Source organism: Schistocerca piceifrons, chromosome 7 (genome assembly GCF_021461385.2).
Source record: "Schistocerca piceifrons isolate TAMUIC-IGC-003096 chromosome 7, iqSchPice1.1, whole genome shotgun sequence".
In the NCBI taxonomy this organism is placed as follows: Eukaryota; Metazoa; Arthropoda; class Insecta; order Orthoptera; family Acrididae; genus Schistocerca; species Schistocerca piceifrons.
Window position 1 is genome coordinate 151,800,986 of NC_060144.1, and position 18,243 is coordinate 151,819,228.

The following is an 18,243-nucleotide window of genomic DNA, read 5'->3' on the forward strand; positions in this document are numbered from 1 at the left end:
GATACGGCGTTTTAAACGTGGGAGTTTGATTCTTTAAAGAATCCGTATGGGGATATCGCTAAAATACACCCCAAGACAAAAAACTAAATAAAAAAAACGACGCACCACGAAGGAATTATCCGAATGGGTCGGATGTTCATCTACTGACAAACAAATGACTACAATTTCAGAAAAACTGGACGATTTATTCAACAGGAAGAGCTTCACAAACTGAGCAAGTCAGTAACGTGTTGGTTCACCTCTGACCTTATAACACGAACAACTATCCTGCTGGAAGATGCAATCACCTTTGGGGAACTCATCAAGCATGAAGAGATGCAGACGGTCCACAATAATGTTTACATTGTCCAACGTTGCCATGGTGCGTTCGATTACTGCTCATAGCGGGCTGCATCCGTGGTGCGGTGCTTGGAGCAGCAATTCGCCTACATGTCAGTGTATCCGGACACAATCATGGACCTGATGTTCGAAGAAGCATGATTCGTCCGACCAAGAGACTTGCTTCCATTGATCTACGGTCCAGTCTCGATAATCCCGAGCCCACTGCAGTCGTAGGTCGCATGAACCTGCAACTGCTGTCGCCTACTTTCTTTACCGCGCCACATTCCCGCGATGCAATTAAGCAGCATTCAGTCTCAGTTTGCGCAATGGTCATAAAGTTTTGGCTCATCCATGTACAGAGTGATCTATTTGAGACGTCAGAAAAGACTAACGTTATACAGGGTGCGTCAAAAAAATGTACACACACTTTGAAGCGTCATAGAAAATTTATTTCCTGTTCTACAATGTTAAATTTCTGGAAATGCAAAGCTTAAAATCCAACTGGAAAAATAAATGTACTTTGCAAATGTGATTAATGTACAAACTGGTGGCCTTCAGCATCAATACATTTCTGAGTACGAGTCACCACTGATTCCGTACATCGTACCAAAATGTCCAGTGAGATTTCTGCGCACACCGCCTGAATCTCATTCCAAAGTGTGTCCAGGTTACGTGGTTTACATTTGTACATCTCATCTTTTACTGTGCCCCATAAGAAGAAATCCAGTGGCGTGAGGTCTGGAGAGCATGCAGGAAACTCGATTGGTCCCCTTCGTCCTATCCACTGGCCTGGCAGATTGTCATCCAGGTATGCTCGTACATCCCTATGATAGTGCGGCGGGGCGTCATCTTGTTGGAAATAAAACTCATCATCACCGTATAATGCACTAATGGCAGGAAATATGGAGTCAGCAAGCATTGTTAGGTACGTTTCCCCAGTAACAGTACCTTCAAAGCGGAAAGGCCCAATGAGCCCCTTGCAGACAAACCCCACCACACATTTACACCAGGCAAATTCACAGCCTTTTCAACTGTAATGTGAGGATTATCTTCAGTCCAGAACACACAATTGTGCCTATTGACAGTTCCATTGAGTTTGAATTGGGCTTCATCCGACCAAATTATGCTACCCATAAATCCCGGTTCACGTCTCACCATCTCCTGAACCCATTCACAAAATTCTAACCTTCGATCTGGATCGTCGTCACTTAGCTGTTGCACCAGCCTTGGAATGTACACACGAAACTTGCCTTTCTTCAGAATGCGTAGCACACTACTAGCACTTACATTACTCTCACGTGCCGCTTGCCTTGAAGGTTTTTGAGGTGAACGCTAAAACAGTTCAAGACCACAGTCGTGGAATCATCACTTGTAGCCGTATGAGGTCGCCCTTATCGACCTTTATGCACGTCACACACTGTTCCATGAATTTCGAATTTGTCTCTTAGACGTGTAATTGTTAACCTTGAAGGTGGTTCTGTACTATACTAACTTCTCCACTGTCTTCGAACCGTAGCTACATTCTCAAACTTCCAGTACCACTTTATTATCTGCTTCCGTGCTTCAAAGCTCAAACGCACGTCCGCCATGTTGCAGTTACGCTTCCACCTGTTCAAGAAACATAACATTACTTTCTCATAGATATTTAACCTTGTAGAACGGAAATAAATTGTCTATGACAGTTCAAAGTGTGTATGCATTTTTTGAGGCACCCTGTATTTCTTAAGGTAGTATATCTATCTCTGAGCAATTTTTTGTAATGTATGTGGAAATGATTGGAGTTAACAATGAGTGACCATGCTGCGGGAGGCGTAGTACACACCGCAAACACGAGATATCAGAAACACATTGTACGGAGGTGGCACAAGTTGGTGCCCTCAGTGTCTCGATTTTTACGTGAAAATTGTCGTTATGCCATAACAACAAACTCAGTGTGTCGTATGGTATGCGAAATACTCGAGTGTCACAGAGACACAGCGAGCTTTCAGACGTCGATGCAATGTCATCGATCCATTCTTTTTTGTGGAGGAGAATGTTTGTGCCGTCAGTTATCTTGAAATGATCGAGCAGCATGTGGTCCCTCAATTATAGCAACATGGGATACTGGGCACCATTATCAATCAACAGGACGGCGCTCCACCGCACTGGGTTCTCGTTGTGAGGGAATAATTAAACCAGATATTCAAGATCTTTGTTGTGCCCGTGGCCTCCTAATGGCCCCGACTTAACGCCTACAGATTTTTTTGTGTGAAGCTACGTCAAGTCAACAGGGTATGCACAAAGAATACATAATGTAGTCGACCTACGGAGGCGGATTATAGCGGCCATTCAGTTAATCACCCCCGAAATGTCGCGAGCCACTTAACGCAAAATCGACGAGAGGCATGATATCTGCATTCACAATGGCGGACGTGATTAATGCTAATATACTGTAACAGAAACCTCAGACGTATTACTTTTGTGACATATCAAACGGATCACACCATATTAATTCTCTATTACTAACCAAGAGTAGAAAGAAACCAATTGACACACACTGTGTATCCTTGGGTGGCCCTATTTTTGTCTCATCATTCTTCCGCAGAACAAAAATGGTGCCGAGGTGCGATATGAATATCAAACCTCACGCTTTTCAGCGTCGATACTCTGTAAATCACTTTTAAGCGCCTGGCAGAAGATTCATCGAACCACGTTCACAATAATTCTCCATTATTCCAATCTCTTATAGCGTGCATAAAAAACAAACACCTATACCTTTCCGTGCGAGCTCTGATTTCCCTTATTTTATTATGATGATCGTTTCTCCCTGTGTAGGTCAGCGTCAGTAACATATTTCCACAACCGGAGGAGAAAGTTGGTGATTGAAATTTCATGACAAGATCCCGTTGCAACGAAAAACGCCTTTGTTTTAATGATGACCGCCCCAAATCCTGTGTCATTTCAGTGACACTCTTCCCCCATATTTCGCGATCTTACAAAACGTACTGCCCTTCTTTGAACTTTCTCGATGTACTCCGTTAATTCTTTCTAGTAAGGATCCTACACCTCGCAGTAGTACTCCAAAAGAGGACGGACAAACGCAGTGTAGGCCGTCTCTTTGGTAGACCTGTTACATTTTTTAAGTGTTCTGCCAATGAAAGGTAGTCTTTGCTTTGCCTCCCCCACGACATTTTAAGTTGTTCATAATAGGAGTCCCTAGGTATTTAGTTTAATTTTCGGCCTTTAGATGTGACTATAAGCGAAGTTTAGTGTATTCCTTTTTGCTCTCATGAGGATGACTCCACACATTTCATTACTTAGGGTCAGCTATTAATTTTCGCACCGTATACAGATATCCTTTCTAAATACTTTTGCAATTTGTTTTGATCTTCTGATGACTTTTCTAGACGATAAACGATACCATCATCTGTAAATTACCTAAGACGGCTGCTTAGATTCTCTCCTAAATCCATTATATGGATAAGGAACAGCAGACGGCCTGCAATACTACATTGGGGAACGCCAGAAATCACTTCTCTTTTACTCGGTAACTTTCGGAAAGTTACTACGAACTGTCACCTCTCTGACGGGAAATCGCGAAATCCACTCACATTAACTGAGACGATATTTCATAAGAAAGCAATTTCACTACAAGCCGCTTATGTGGTACAGTGTCAAAAGCCTTCTGGAAATCTAGAAATACGGAGTCAGTTTGAAATTCATTGTCAATAGCACTCAAGATTTCGTGTGAGTAAAGAGCTAGTTGTGTTTCACAAGAACGATGTTTTTAAATCCGTGTTGACTGTGTGTCAATAGACCGTTCTCTTCGACGTAATGCATATTATTCGAATACAATATATGTTCCAAAATCCTGCTGCATATCGACGTTAATGATATGAGCCTGTAATATAGTGGATTATTCCTACTATCTTTCCTGTATGTTGGTGTGACCTGTGTAACTTTCAAGACTCTATTTACAATAATATACACCTTTAGTACCTAATGACAGCAATAATAATAATTGAAATGAAAATGTGAAAATCCAGTAGGCCTTGATTACAGCATTAATTTCAAAGGACCGTTATGTGGTTGGTATACCTGGGAACAGCAATACGCGGGAATATGATATGGAATAAACACAGCCTAATTCCAGAGTGTGACGGCTGTAAACATTGTGCAGTAATGTAGACAAAAAGTCAACTAGATCTGATAATGAAAAAAATGGGGACACAATTCAGAGATCTCAAGGAAGTACGTAACTCACGCATAGCAATCGTGAAGATTAATAACAGCTCAGACTGAAGTAGATAAAAATGTTCGAAAGTTCTACCTTTAGAATAGAAACTGCATCTGTAATCTCGGGATGAGGATGCAAATTCCTCAGCTTTTGGCGCAAAGTCTTCGTAATTATTGTTCCAAAGTATCGCTTTTCTCTGATTTACGGCCTTCTACAGTAATTACACTGTCAGGCTCCTGTTTGTCGAACAGGCCGCCCTTTAAAAGCGCCGTATTTATCGCTCCACTGCCGCTGACTTCACATGTGTGCCTCTGAATGTTCACACAAGTAAACCAAGCTCGCTGCCGCCTTCCCACGAGATGAAGAACCCGTTGCCAGCAATTAATCCACTTCGTTTCCCGTTGGTGAAACTTCGGCATCGTTACACACAACCAAAAGCCTGCTTTATGATTCACGAATGATCTTCACAACTTGATTCACAAAAGATAAAATGCAATTAAAATTTTTGTGTTAACGTCTAAATCCAGCTACCTAGTCAGAAAAATTTCATATTTAAAATGTGGTTTGAAAAAAAAAAAAAATACATCAATAAAGATAATACAACAAAATAAATCCTGGTACTTCATTTTACTACGGCACTACGTAGCTTCAATAAAAGGCATATGTCTTCTGTAAGCTACCTGATTTTTAGATTCAGAAAATGTTCTTCAAAGTTCGCTACAGTAGCTATTAAAGTCACATGTGGTAACAGCTGTTTCATTCAGCCCTGAGCACTATTACAAGGATACTGATAAAGTTGTTACAAAAAGACATAATTCATACATACAGGCATTTGCATACTTATTGGTCTAGTTTGACAAGTATGGGGCAGGTAGTTGGCCAGTACTTTGTTATAGGAACCACCCTCAATTTTGTTTGAACTATTATAGAGAAGGAATTAGAGCCTCCGTCCTCCTGTACAGAAAGTTCGACTGTTTAAAATAGCGCAACTTCATTTGGTTTATTCCTATTGTACAATATTATTTTGTTTAAGTTACATAAAAGCTTGTGCTACACTGTTTGTCAACACTGAGAACTGCACACACTACACACATAAATTACAAGCAGACACCAGGAACATGTCAGTGATGTTTGGTTTGTGCCACAGCTTCCCATTTGCTTGTATGAAAAAGTGAGCTAACATTTCTTCATAATGTGTGATATATTAGTATAATTTTAATCTTTGACTGAAAATGCTGTTTTGTGTTTTACGTTTATTGTTTCTTGGTAAATGTAAGTTCAGTCTAGATATTGTTCCAAGATGTAATTAAAAATCCCCAATGACTTGAAAAGATTTTCACAATGATCCCTGTTACTATTTTTGGTTATTATCCTTTTGAACCTTCTTTATAGTTTGAAAATTTTGTTCAACATTTTGTTCATATTTTGAGTCGTAAATAGGCGAAACAAATAGACTGTCTTGTTGTGCCTATCTGCGACTCAGCGTTTCTGATATGTGGTGAATAGCAACTTTTCTTTTCATAGTATTGTTATGTTCCACCCTGGATTTTCCATTGTTTGATTTTTGTTCATTTTGTACATTTGTTTCCCAGAAAGGAACTTCATAGCTAGGAATCAACTGTTCATACGAGTAGTACGTAACTAATAGCCGCTTTCTGTTACATACTGATGACAGAACTCTAATGCAATTCAAATAAAGACTAACACTTTATACATTAATATATTTACATGAAGTACATTTAAAAAAGGAAACCACCACTTAAAATTATGGATGAAATATCTTCTTATGAAGTAGATGCCCTTCTTTGCAAGAAAGAGAGGAATGGATCTGAGGGAATAGGTGTATTATGAGATTAGCAAGGACTGTGGCTCAAGGAGAGAAAGCAAGATAGGATGAATGGGATATCACCAAATGGTGGGTTGGGTGCAGAGACAAGAGGAGAGTTTATATGTGGTGCCATTGTTGTCCAGCCAATATGATGCCCATTGTTGTCCAGCCAGTATGATGCTCATCCAAAATTATAATCACATATGCCATTGTCACTTTTATTTGCACGGTTTATTGTTGCCATCTAAAAGCATCCATTCACTGAAATGAAGGTTACCCTTCTAGTGACAAACTGTGTCATTCTTGTTGTGAGTGAAGGTCTTCATTGGGACATGTGATAGCATAACTCATATTGAATGGCTGCTACTTACATTTAAGCAGGAGATTATTCATATAAAATGACATTCTTATGGAGCTTAGTTGTTACTAACAATTAGTGGGTTGCGAGTGTGTCCATAGACTCAAAGAAGGATTCATTTTTGTGCTATCTGAATTTTTTCTGTGTATATTTTATGTATTGTGTGCATTTGTGTAATTTATTCTGCATGTGTGTAATTTATTCAGAGCAGTGAATATGGTAAATTTTGTTTCAGATGCAGACAATTCTGTATCACAACTCCAGTGGTAGTGCAGCTTTCACGGGTAACCTGAAGCAGAAAGAAGTTCACAGAGCAATTACTCTGCACCCTGTGAAACACCATGAGCAGATGTATAGAATACACAATTACATGCAAGTAAGATTATTATTTCTGAACCACTAAATTTAGTGAAAATATATCAGTTCTGCTCACATTGCTACCTAAGGCTTTAATTTCGATTTTCAGTGTAACAAAATGATAATCATTGCTGTGTTGTTGCCATGAGCTAATTTACATATGAAGAGTGGAAATGAAAAATGTTGTGTCAAATCTCACATTTGTCAGGGGAATCACAAACAATGTATATATTTTTGTACATAACTTATTTGTATCCAAAAAATTGATAAAGTATTCTGATATCATCTCATCACGGCAAAATAAATAAATAAATAAAAATAAAAAAAATAAACAAAACTAAGGCCAATAAGAAGGCTTTTGTTTCAAGTGTCTTTAATACAGAGGAACCATGTTATATTTGTGACAATGTAAGAATTGAAATACAGCATAATATTTTAACCAGTAGAACAATTATAAAAAAAAGAACCAGATGACATTTCTTTTACATTTTTATAAGAGATAACATAAATAAATTCGGGGAAAAAAAATCTGTTGGTGTTGACTTCCATTTTTTATGCAACTCCATTCTTGACATCCTGAAAGCCATGGATCAAGGCTGCTGAGTAGGTGCAGTGTTTTTTGATTTCTGGAAAGCTTTTGACTCAGTATCACACCTACACTTGTGACTGAAAGCACGGTCATATGGGGTATCAAGCAGAAATTGCAAAGTTTACTGTAAAACTTCCTGTGCTGTCAAGGAGGTAATGGCAATATCGTCAACAGATCTTTCTGTTTTGTAACTGATAAACATGGCTGGTCTTCCAGCTTAAGTAGGGTGTGGTGTATATCTTCTATGGTCTTTTATACTTCAAAAACATCAATATTTTTTCATTATTCTGTTTCAGAGTAAGAATTTTGAGATGGATGAGTATGAGACAGTTTGTTCATACTTAATTTGGAGATCTCACAGCCCTGCATTGACAACAGTATTTCAGAAACATCTTTAAAATCAAAGAAGTCAGTTGCAGGCATTGGAATTACATGGAATGCGTTCATAGTTTTAAATAACTCAACAAGCTTGAGCAAAACTTACGGAACAAAGGCCCTGCTTACTTTTCCTCATTTGTCTACAGTTGCAAAATCTGTTGCAGCTCAAAAAGCTCTTCCTACTCACCTAAAACTTGTCTCTTGAAACCATCCCAGGCTGCATGGAGGAGGTCTTGATGCGTGGCACTTGGAATTCTGCTGGGAAGCTCTGCTTGGCACAAAGATCAAGTGCGATGTGTTACTAAATGTTTGAAACATTTGCGATTTAACACTTGGAACAAATCCACGTATATGCAACACAGGCACCATGGCACTGAAAGTGTATTTTGTGAAAAAATAGCACTTCAAATGTTTTCCATTTCCACTCTTCATATAATACATTACTTTTTATTTTAACGTTAACTGCAGGTATCTTCAGTCTGCCAAATTAACAGACAAACAACTTTTTGAATGTCTGTGCCTCAGTATATAAAGGATTTTAAGGAAATTAATTTTAATTTATATTTGTTTCTTCATTCAGTATTTTTTGTTTAATATTGAAAATCAATGATTTGAGAATAAAAATTTATAACCAGCATACACCACAAAGAAACAAAATAACTCCCAAAAACTATTTTTTCCCTTTTGATTAGTTGCTCATGTTGTAGCATAAAATGTGTTAATTTGAGACTGTTTGAAATAGTTTGTTATTTTCAAACAACCACCTGGTTCCCTTCTTACACTTTTGCCAGTGGCCTAAGCACTATGTTCTAAATTTACTGTCCCAATTCGGTGGACAGCTACAGACACTATTGGCAGTGACTGGAAACTGCTACTTTATGTGTTCTTTTGAGTACAGAATGATTGTGACAATTTTAAGCTAGTATAATGCTTGCTTGTGATGAAATATTGTTTTATTGAATCTATTTATTTTTGTGCTGCATGGACGTCATTTTTGCTGTACTCTGGAAGCAATGGTATGTGTGAAAATATAAAATTCAGTTGGGTTACCATTAGTAGTTAATTTTGTAGTTACACTTTACAAGTTCATATTATGCAACAGCATATTGTTTTCAGTCAGTGATGACACAGGATATGACTGCTATTTTAACATACATTATAGCAATCACAGAAGTGGAGAGTGCAATGAAAGAGATCATAGGCAAAAGAACAACTCTGCATTCTCTTCTTTCTTTTTTGTAGGAGTTATTCATTTATTTCCTGGCATGATTAAGATTATTTAACTGGAAAAATGTTATATATTTTTCATTATCAGTTTTCAAGTTAATTGTTTAAAGATAGGAAACATATCTTTCATAATTTATGTTCATACTACGATACTTAAAGAGGGTGATCTTTTTAAGTAAAGCTTCGAGAATTTTTTCTTATTTGCAGATGCAAAAATTTGTCATTTTCTTACTTTGGTAAGAAATATTAGAATAATTTGGCTAATGTGGAGTGTGTCCTGCTTAATGTAAAGGGCAATCTCTACAGATGAAATAAGTGGTAGGGGATTTTATGTGAGCTGGAAGACCCAACTCCATTTCATCTGAGCCTTTAGGGTGTTTAGCCAACATGTGAAGTGAAAGTGTGTTAGTGCTCCAATGGAGAGTTTAGGTGCAACAAACACTGAGTAGTGTTGTGCCTTCAGAATTTGCTTTAATGGGGTTGCTGAACAATCTTGTGATTACCAGCCTCCAAGTGGTGCTAGCATCAGTGTACTGATCCAAGAGGGCCATATTTTGGAGAATATCAACTCACTGTACATGCATGTTCAGTATTCCTTAAAATGATTTCAATCACTATCCCTTTCTTATTGGACAAACCATGTATGCTTAAGGAAATACATATTTAAAGTGATCTCATAATCAGGTAATTATCTTTTGTGTACAGCTACTTGAATCATGCTAGTGTTTTAAATTGTGTTCACTAATTTTCTAGGCACTGAAAGTTCAGGATCTGCAACAAGAGAGCATTAATTTGCATCGTGATATTATGGTTACAATGAAATACTTAAATGTTCCACCACATGAAGTGGCTGATGTATTTATTGCAAAGGATACACCTCTTTTTCCAGCCAAAGAGGGAAGTCCACATTATTTGGGAGATTCAGCTATGCTAGGTAAATGTTACTCAGTGAATAACTATGCCTTAAAATGTCAATTTTACGCAATATAAAATGTCATGTTTCAGGTGTAATGAATGCTCGCTGGTGAGACAGTAATGCATTTGTTATTTTGCTCTAAGAATTAACAATTTTTTTTATTAGAAGCTTTTTTTATTCTTGCACAAGAAGACTGAATGAATGAATAAATGAATGGCCATTTTTAGAAATTCCAATGGATTCTGTTTGTCCATTTGCTTCCCATGTTTCAAGATAGACTGACAAGCAAATAAATATTATAATACCATTTGATGAAGGATTGTTAAGTAAAAAAGCCCTTTTATATCAAATAGTGTCACAATATCCAGTTGCTATAAAATGCATTATTAAATTGTAAATATTTAATAATATCCATTCACATGGCATATTATGTGAGAAGATGAAGAGCGGGAGTGAGATGATGAATATTAAATCATGCTGTGCCTAGGTCAAAATCAGTTGATAATACACTAAATTATGACAGAGTGGCATCTGACTGTTGATAGAAGTACATAATTTTTAGTATGGTGTTTGTGCTAATGACTTATTCAAACTGTTTAATTGTAATCTAATTATTTTAAAAGCTTTTGTGACCTACTGCGTACTCTTTTTGTCATTTCCAAATGCATTTCCCTATAATACAAGCTCAGCATAACATGTATTTAGGGAAAACTTTAGATTCACTAGCTTGCTGTTAAAGATCAGGTAAATTCCTGAAAGAAAAGCAAACTTATGGTATACGTTACTCAAAGATGTATGAACTTGTCTATGAATATGCTTGCTTGTTAGCAACACTTTGTCATTACACTTGTAGAAAGAGACATGTGGTAGAGCTAGATCTGGATCCACTTTCCACCGATTGATTATTCCTATTGATGAATTTCACAAGAATCTGAAAATATCAACATTCAGAAATTGTTGGTGTTTTTGTGTATGCTGAAGTTAGTTTCAAGGGAAGCTACATCCACATCTGTCAAAAAAATGTCCCTTTAGGTTGCTTACAACTCATTTTGTGAACATATGATTGGTGAACATGGGGCCCTGTGCCTTGCAAAGAACTATTTCCCTTTCCAAGCTACAAGTCTAATCTCCATTGCACTATACACCCCCCCCCCCACCCCCCCCCCCCCCACCCACCCCATAGGCTCAACAGTGATGGCTGGGTATGCGCATAGGGCTCCCGCAATTCATGAGTTGTGGGCTTGTGAATGATGCCTGTCCTCTTTTACCACAAACTCTGAACCCGCTTCAGTCACCCCCATGTGGTGTGACGTTGGAAGGTTATGTGTTTTGGAGAGTGAAGGGCTTGGATTAACTGCCCAGATTGTGAGGATGACATTACATATAAAAACAATTACCCAGGCAAGAGCGGCTCTGCCTAAGACTACAACCAAGAGGAAATTTTTAATTATTATAACAGAGCATCACTATACTAGAATGTCTTTGTTGTGATAAGGAAATAAGAGGAGTCTTTTAAGATAGAATCCCCCTTCTACATGAACAAAACTTCGGAAAGTATTGCTGGAGCTCTAAAATCTATAAAAAAAACTTCACTGTGGAATGATTTTGTTCAAATCTGCTATGTCTCACTAGGTGACCACTCTTCTACGCACTATCAATTTTTATCAGTGTGCCATAGCAGTAGAAAAACACAACACACCTCAAATTCAGAAAGGGGATTGGTAAGTTGTAGTGACATCTTGGACATGGGTGCCGCTGAACTGCAAAAAGACCGGAAAATGGAATGTGTAATGGAAGACAGAAACATGGAGAGAATGTATGGTGTGCTACAGAAGACTGCCACTTTCACCCTGTTATTCAAGTGGCTTATTCTCACAGAGCATATCAAAGCCAGGTTTATTTGATGGCAAGTAAAACATGTATTCAGTCTGATGCAGTGTTATAAATGCCAAAGATGTGGTCACACCACATTAGCATGTAATGGCAAGGCAACACTGTGCAAATTTAGGAAAGATACCCCTTTGTTCAATGCCAGACTTTTGAGTAAACTGCTCACTTGGAGCAAGAATTTCTTGGTATTTTTAGAGGAAAGAGAAAATCCAAAAATTAAAGTGACCAACATAATTTTGTTTACTGAGGTAAAGAAATAAGATAAGTCACCGAAATCTACTATTTTCTCATGTTCCTCTGCTGCTTCTCGGTATGGCAGCACTAACTTTCACTGCAGCTTTTCACAAAATCGAGTAATAGATTTTGGCAGAAACATGTGATAACACACATGCTACTAACCTGACAGCTTCTTTGAAACCAATTCCAGCATAGGTTGCTAACAAACTGCAGAGACAAATCTCAGTCAAAAATCTAGATGCATGAAGTAGTTCAACCTTTTGAAAACAGCCTACATCGCAACAACAAAAGGCAAAATCTATGCCCACAATGGACAAAATCCAAAGAAACCTTGGACAAAATCATCAGACTGGAGGTTAGTATTAACATATGAAAATTACTCTGAAATAGAACTGCAAACATATGCTGATGAAATGGAAAATTATCCTGCTTCTCCTCAAGGCTTGAGAAACAGGATGAAAGAAAACTACTTATGATTAAGGATTCCTACATGGCTGTGGAATCTGTATGTTTCAGAGAAGTGAAGTTTTTAACTCGGGACAGATCAGTGTGCCTTTGCATACAAGAGATATGGTTTAAAACTTCAGACTGCGCTACATTTAAAGGCTACATCATCCAAGAAAGGTGGTACAGAAGGTGGGAGGGCTAAAGGTGGAGAGGGACAATTCATTTGTGATACATACTGTTCTGTACATGTTACCCTCACCATCCACCTTCAAACAGTAGCTGTTCAACTTTAAACACTATTAAGTATAACTGTGCACTTATAACTCCCAGCTCCTTTACAGCCTCTTCCATTAAATCCACTGTCCCTTTCTACTCCTAGGAAATTTCACTGCACATCACCTGCAGTAGGTTTCTACACGCACTTATCCTAGTGGTTGGGTAGTGGAGAGATTTCTGTTGTTGATGTCTGCCTCATCACTACAGGGAAACCTGGTACAGCATGATATGGTACTTGCAACCGGTGTCAAAGGAAATTGTAATTCAGAATGACTGACAGAACAATTGCCTGACTCATAACAAGAGGCAATTTAAATACCTCTCCTCAAACCAGGAAATGACTGAACGTATGCCAGTAGTTATTGAAGTGTTGCCTTAATGAGCTGTGTGGAAAATATCCAAGAGCGCATAGTCAACTGTCATCTGGTATGGATATTAGAGACCAGTTGGCTCCTTAGCCACTCACAGTTTGGATTCAGGAGATGTCGACCGACAACTTGATCCTGTCAGAGGTGGAAATCCAGCAGGATTTCCTACATCAAAAGCATTGTCAAGGGGTATTTCTTTTTTTGACATCATTAAGGCGTACAACACTACTTAGAGCCACAATATTGTCAGTCAGCTACGCCAGTGGGGCTTTCGTACCCCCATCCCCAGCTTCATTCAGTCCTTTTTCTCAAGACATCTTTTTAGTACACACTCGGTGATGTGCCATCAGTTTCGTGCAGGAGAATGGTGTTCCCCAGGGCAGTGTTTTAAGTGTCACCCCCTTTGCCATAGCCATTAACAGTAAGTAACAGTAAGGAGTCCTGACCAATGGTTCTTATTTGTGGAAAATTTTATGGTCTTATGCTCTTCCTCCAATACTGAAGTAGCAAGTTATCATTTGCAACTTATGGCAAAAAGGTTTGAGATATGGGCTGTAAAGACTAGTTATACATTTTCTCCAAGAGGGGGAGGGGGGGGGGGAAGAAATGATCGTGTGGCATTGATGGCTGGGAGGCCCCAACCGGGGAAGTTTGCCCGCCAGGTTGCAAGCCTAATTTCAGGTGATGTCACATTGGGTGACTTGCATGTCAGTGATGATGAATGATGATGAGGACAATACAACACCCAGTCCATGAGTGGAGAAAATCTCCAATCCAATTGGGAATCGAACCTGGGCTCACTGCATGGGAGGCAAACACATTACCACTCAGCTAAGTGGGTGGACTCCCCAGAAAAGTGTGTGTGTGTGTGTGTGTGTGTGTGTGTGTGTGTGTGTGTGTGTGTGTGTGTGTGTGTGTGTGTTCATTTTAATCATTCTCATCATCTTTTTAACTTACCCGAATTGCATATGTGGGACACTATTCTTCCTTTCAAAGACTGTGAAGTTTCTGGGCCTCAGTTTTCTTGCAAAACTGTTGTAGTTACCACACCTAAAGGGCCTGAAGGCAAGGACCCAGAAAGCACTGAACATCTTCAAGTGTCGTAGTCACAGGTCTTGGGGGACAGACAGGGCACATCTGCAGTGGTTCTATAGGGCCTACATATGATTGTGGCTGCACGGAGTAAAGCTCAGCAAGGCCTTCTTACCTGAAGACAATTAACACTGTATACCATCAGGGGATCAGGCTGGCCAGAGGTGCAGGACCAGCTCCATATTCAGTTTCCATGCTGAGACTGGTGAACCGCCACTTGTCATCCAATGACACCTCCTCATAGTGCATCAAGCGTGTACCTTTTTCACTACTCCCACTTCCCCAGTGTACCATATCGTTGTTTGTCCAACTATGGAATGCCATTTAGCAATCATCATCAGGCAATGAGGCCATTTGGGATCTGTGAGAAGTGTGTTCTGGATTCCCTTGGTGTGGGGCATGTACAGGCTCAAATACAAGGTTTTAACTGATTGAAACTCCTGGTTACTGCAGAGGCCCAGAGTAATTTTAGATTTAGCACAGTAAAGGAGAGATTGAACTCCTGCTTATGTTTTGAATATGATATTTTGTGGCATTTTAAAGGAGAACCACAATTATATACCTGCACCCACAGATGGGTCTAAACAGAGGGCTACTGTGGGCTACTCTGTTGTTTTCCTGATCATGTCCTCAAGGATCATTTGCCTCAAGACTCTACTGTCTTTGATACTGCATTAGCTGCAATCTTGAGGGTGCTGGAGCAGATGAGATGTGCTGTGGCTGCTAAATTCCTCATCTGTTCCAACTCTCTGAGTGCCCTCCAGTCTCTGCAACACTAGTATCCGGCTGATAAAGTAGTCCAGGACATCCAGGATGCCCTTTTCCATTTACAAATACTGCAGAAGAAGGTGTCTTTCTGTTGGGTGCCAATAGGGAATGAAAGGGCAGATGCAGCAGCCAAGGAGACATATTGTAATCCTCAGTTAGTTCATTGTGTCACCCTCTGCATGCTATTGCCTTGCTGTTGAGGTACAGAATCATACGTTAATGTGAAGAAGGTGCATCTAGCAAAGTGCCATATGGGTGGGATGAGGTCCTCCTTACTTGTCTTCACATAGACCATTGCCCTATAACACATGGCTTCTTGCTCTGGCGAGAGTATCCTCCAATGTGAGGTGTACAGATTGCTATGCACTACATTTTACTACACTTTTATTTTGAAACCAGAGGGCAGTGGCAGATTTGCTGACAGGTCTGCCTTCTATTTTTAAGTGGTATTCAAATAAGTGTGGTTAGAGTTTTAAGGTTTTGTTATATGTCCAAATTGTTTCCCAAGATCTTAGGGAGATGTTCTTAATGTTAACTGGGCGACTGATTCACCCTTGTTTTTTTGTAAGTGGTCACCCAGTCACATTTCCCTCAGCTGTTTTTTAGCTTCTTTGTCATTATACTTATGTTCTAATCCCAGATATAGCACCTTTCACCACTTCTCCATTGTCTTACAGTGTGTGAGATGGAATGATGGTGTGGGTCAGTGCAGATGAGGTGGGAGTGAATGCCATTTTGTAGGTTTACTCATTTCAGTGTGACAAAATTTTTAGCCCTTTTATTTCTTTTAATATTTGGAAGGTGCTGTTTAGCACCTCTAAACTCTAAAACATACACACACACACACACACACACACACACACACACACACACACTATAGGGAAAGCAACACAGCTCAACACTGCAAACAGATCATCCACAGCCATAGACTTGTCACTTTTCTCACGTACACTAACTAGTACTCTTCTCTGGGAAGTGACATTGACTTGCAGTCTAGTGATCATTTTACCATTTGTCTCCACCTGCCACATACATCAGCATATGCCACCTAAGAAACCTAAATTGATTTTAAACAAAGCCAGCAGGACACTACACAGCAACCTGACTTCCATTCTAATGGAAATATAGCATCAAGGCTATAGTAGGACATGTCACTGTTGTCATTCAGAATATTGCTGATGTCTCTATCCCAAAGTTGTTTCTTTAAACTGACAGACAGCCCCATGGTGGAGTGAGGAGTATCTTTTAGCCATCAGGGACACGCAGACAGTAGTGTAAAACATCCATTGCAGTCCATCTGTTGACAATTTTGCAGTCTTTCACATTGTTAGGTCCAATGCTCAGTGAATTATCAGAGAGAGCAATCTTGACAAGAATTCTTATAATTTATTGACAATTTACACCATCAGCAAATGTACAGGAGTTGAGAAAGATTACTGGGAAAGATAACAAGTGCACTGCAGACAATAATGCTCTAATCACTACACAGAATCCATAGCCCAGATTAGACACAATACTCTGAACAAATTATATCTAATGCCAATCAAGACCCAGTATTAGAATGCAGATGGGAATTGGCTGAGAGGATACAAATGTAGTTAAGCTTCAGTAACAGTGAAAAGTACAAGCACCCCTTTGGTATGGAGGAGTTCCAGCATCTGTGGTTCACAGTACATCATCAGGGCTGGATAAAGTGCACCATGACATGTTCTGATATTTGAATACTGAGCTGTAGAATTACCAGCTCATGATTTTCAACAAAATGTGTTCTGAGGGACAATACCCTGATTCTTGGAGCATAGCAATCATGATTACCCCCCCCCCCCCCCTTGAATTCTAGGAAGAATCATAGCAGCTGAAGCATTTGTTGTAATGTAGCACCGACCAGATATATAGAGAAGAGATTAGAATAGATGACCAACAGCTGCTTAGTATTGACTGGAAACCAAAAAGAGATCTCTGTTATCTTCAGTGTGGTTTCAGCAGGTATTGCTCAACACTTTACAATCTAATAACCTCCAGAGCCTTTTATTCATAGGCAGCACTGAATAGGAATAATTTTTGATACTGAAAAGACCTATGACATTACATGGTCTGAAATGACATGAGTTCTGCGAATAAAGCTACAAAGAACCCCTTTACACTGAGATGGATGGTAACAGCTATCAGCTGACAACTAAAGCTCCTTAAATTTTCACTTCTATAAGGCCAAACAACAGAATATCATCTACATGAAAAGTGCAGCTTTCAGTGCTATGGAGTCCAATTTTTGTACCTCAAAATCTTTCAAATTGGCAATAACAGATGACAACTGACTCCCCATTCCAACTCCATCTGCCTGTTTATAGTACTGGTCACTGAATAAAAAGTAAGTGAAAATCAATACATGTGAAATAGGCTCATTAATTCAACACCAAACCTAACCTCAATTAATCATTTAAAAAATTGGGTGAAGGAATGTGAGTGAAGAGAGAGACTACATGAAAGCTTACTATAATACAAAAGTAATTCAAAAATAATTCCTCTGATTGACATAAGAAGTCCACTGAGTTCTTAATGTGATGCACACACTGGCCTGCTAATGGGCTTACTGGAGTAGTATGTTGTTTTGCTACGTGATATGTTAGAACACCAATATTGCTGACAGTAGGTCTAAGAGGAACACCTCCTTTGCGGTTCTTTGGTAGACCATATCATGTAGGGGTGATAGCAGAATGAGAATCAAGGCTCTTGATAATCACCTGTAAGAAAAAAGTTCTCTTCAGGAGGTTGGTAATCTTTCTCTCAACACTTTTGTCGGATCAGCACTGATCCTGCGACACACTGAATCCCATAACACTGCATCTTCTGGATGTAATCCTGCTTGCCCAATACAAATGTGGTATTGCCCTTGTCAACAGGTAAGTGAATGAAAACCAGTTACCTCAGTTGTTATTGCTGATACAGAACTTCTGTGTGAATGTGCCCTTGTCAGC

At 39.1% G+C, this 18,243-nt stretch overlaps 1 protein-coding gene across 1 annotated transcript in view; it reads left to right on the forward strand.

Moving 5' to 3' along the window:
* The window catches only part of LOC124709138 (chondroitin sulfate synthase 1), a 310,662-nt gene that overhangs the window by 272,523 nt on the left and 19,896 nt on the right, over nt 1–18,243 (forward strand). Inside the window, exons 4-5 of the mRNA XM_047240807.1 lie at nt 6,959–7,099; nt 10,028–10,208. Coding sequence (XP_047096763.1) covers nt 6,959–7,099; nt 10,028–10,208 — 322 coding nt within the window. The remainder of the gene's footprint in view (nt 1–6,958; nt 7,100–10,027; nt 10,209–18,243) is intronic.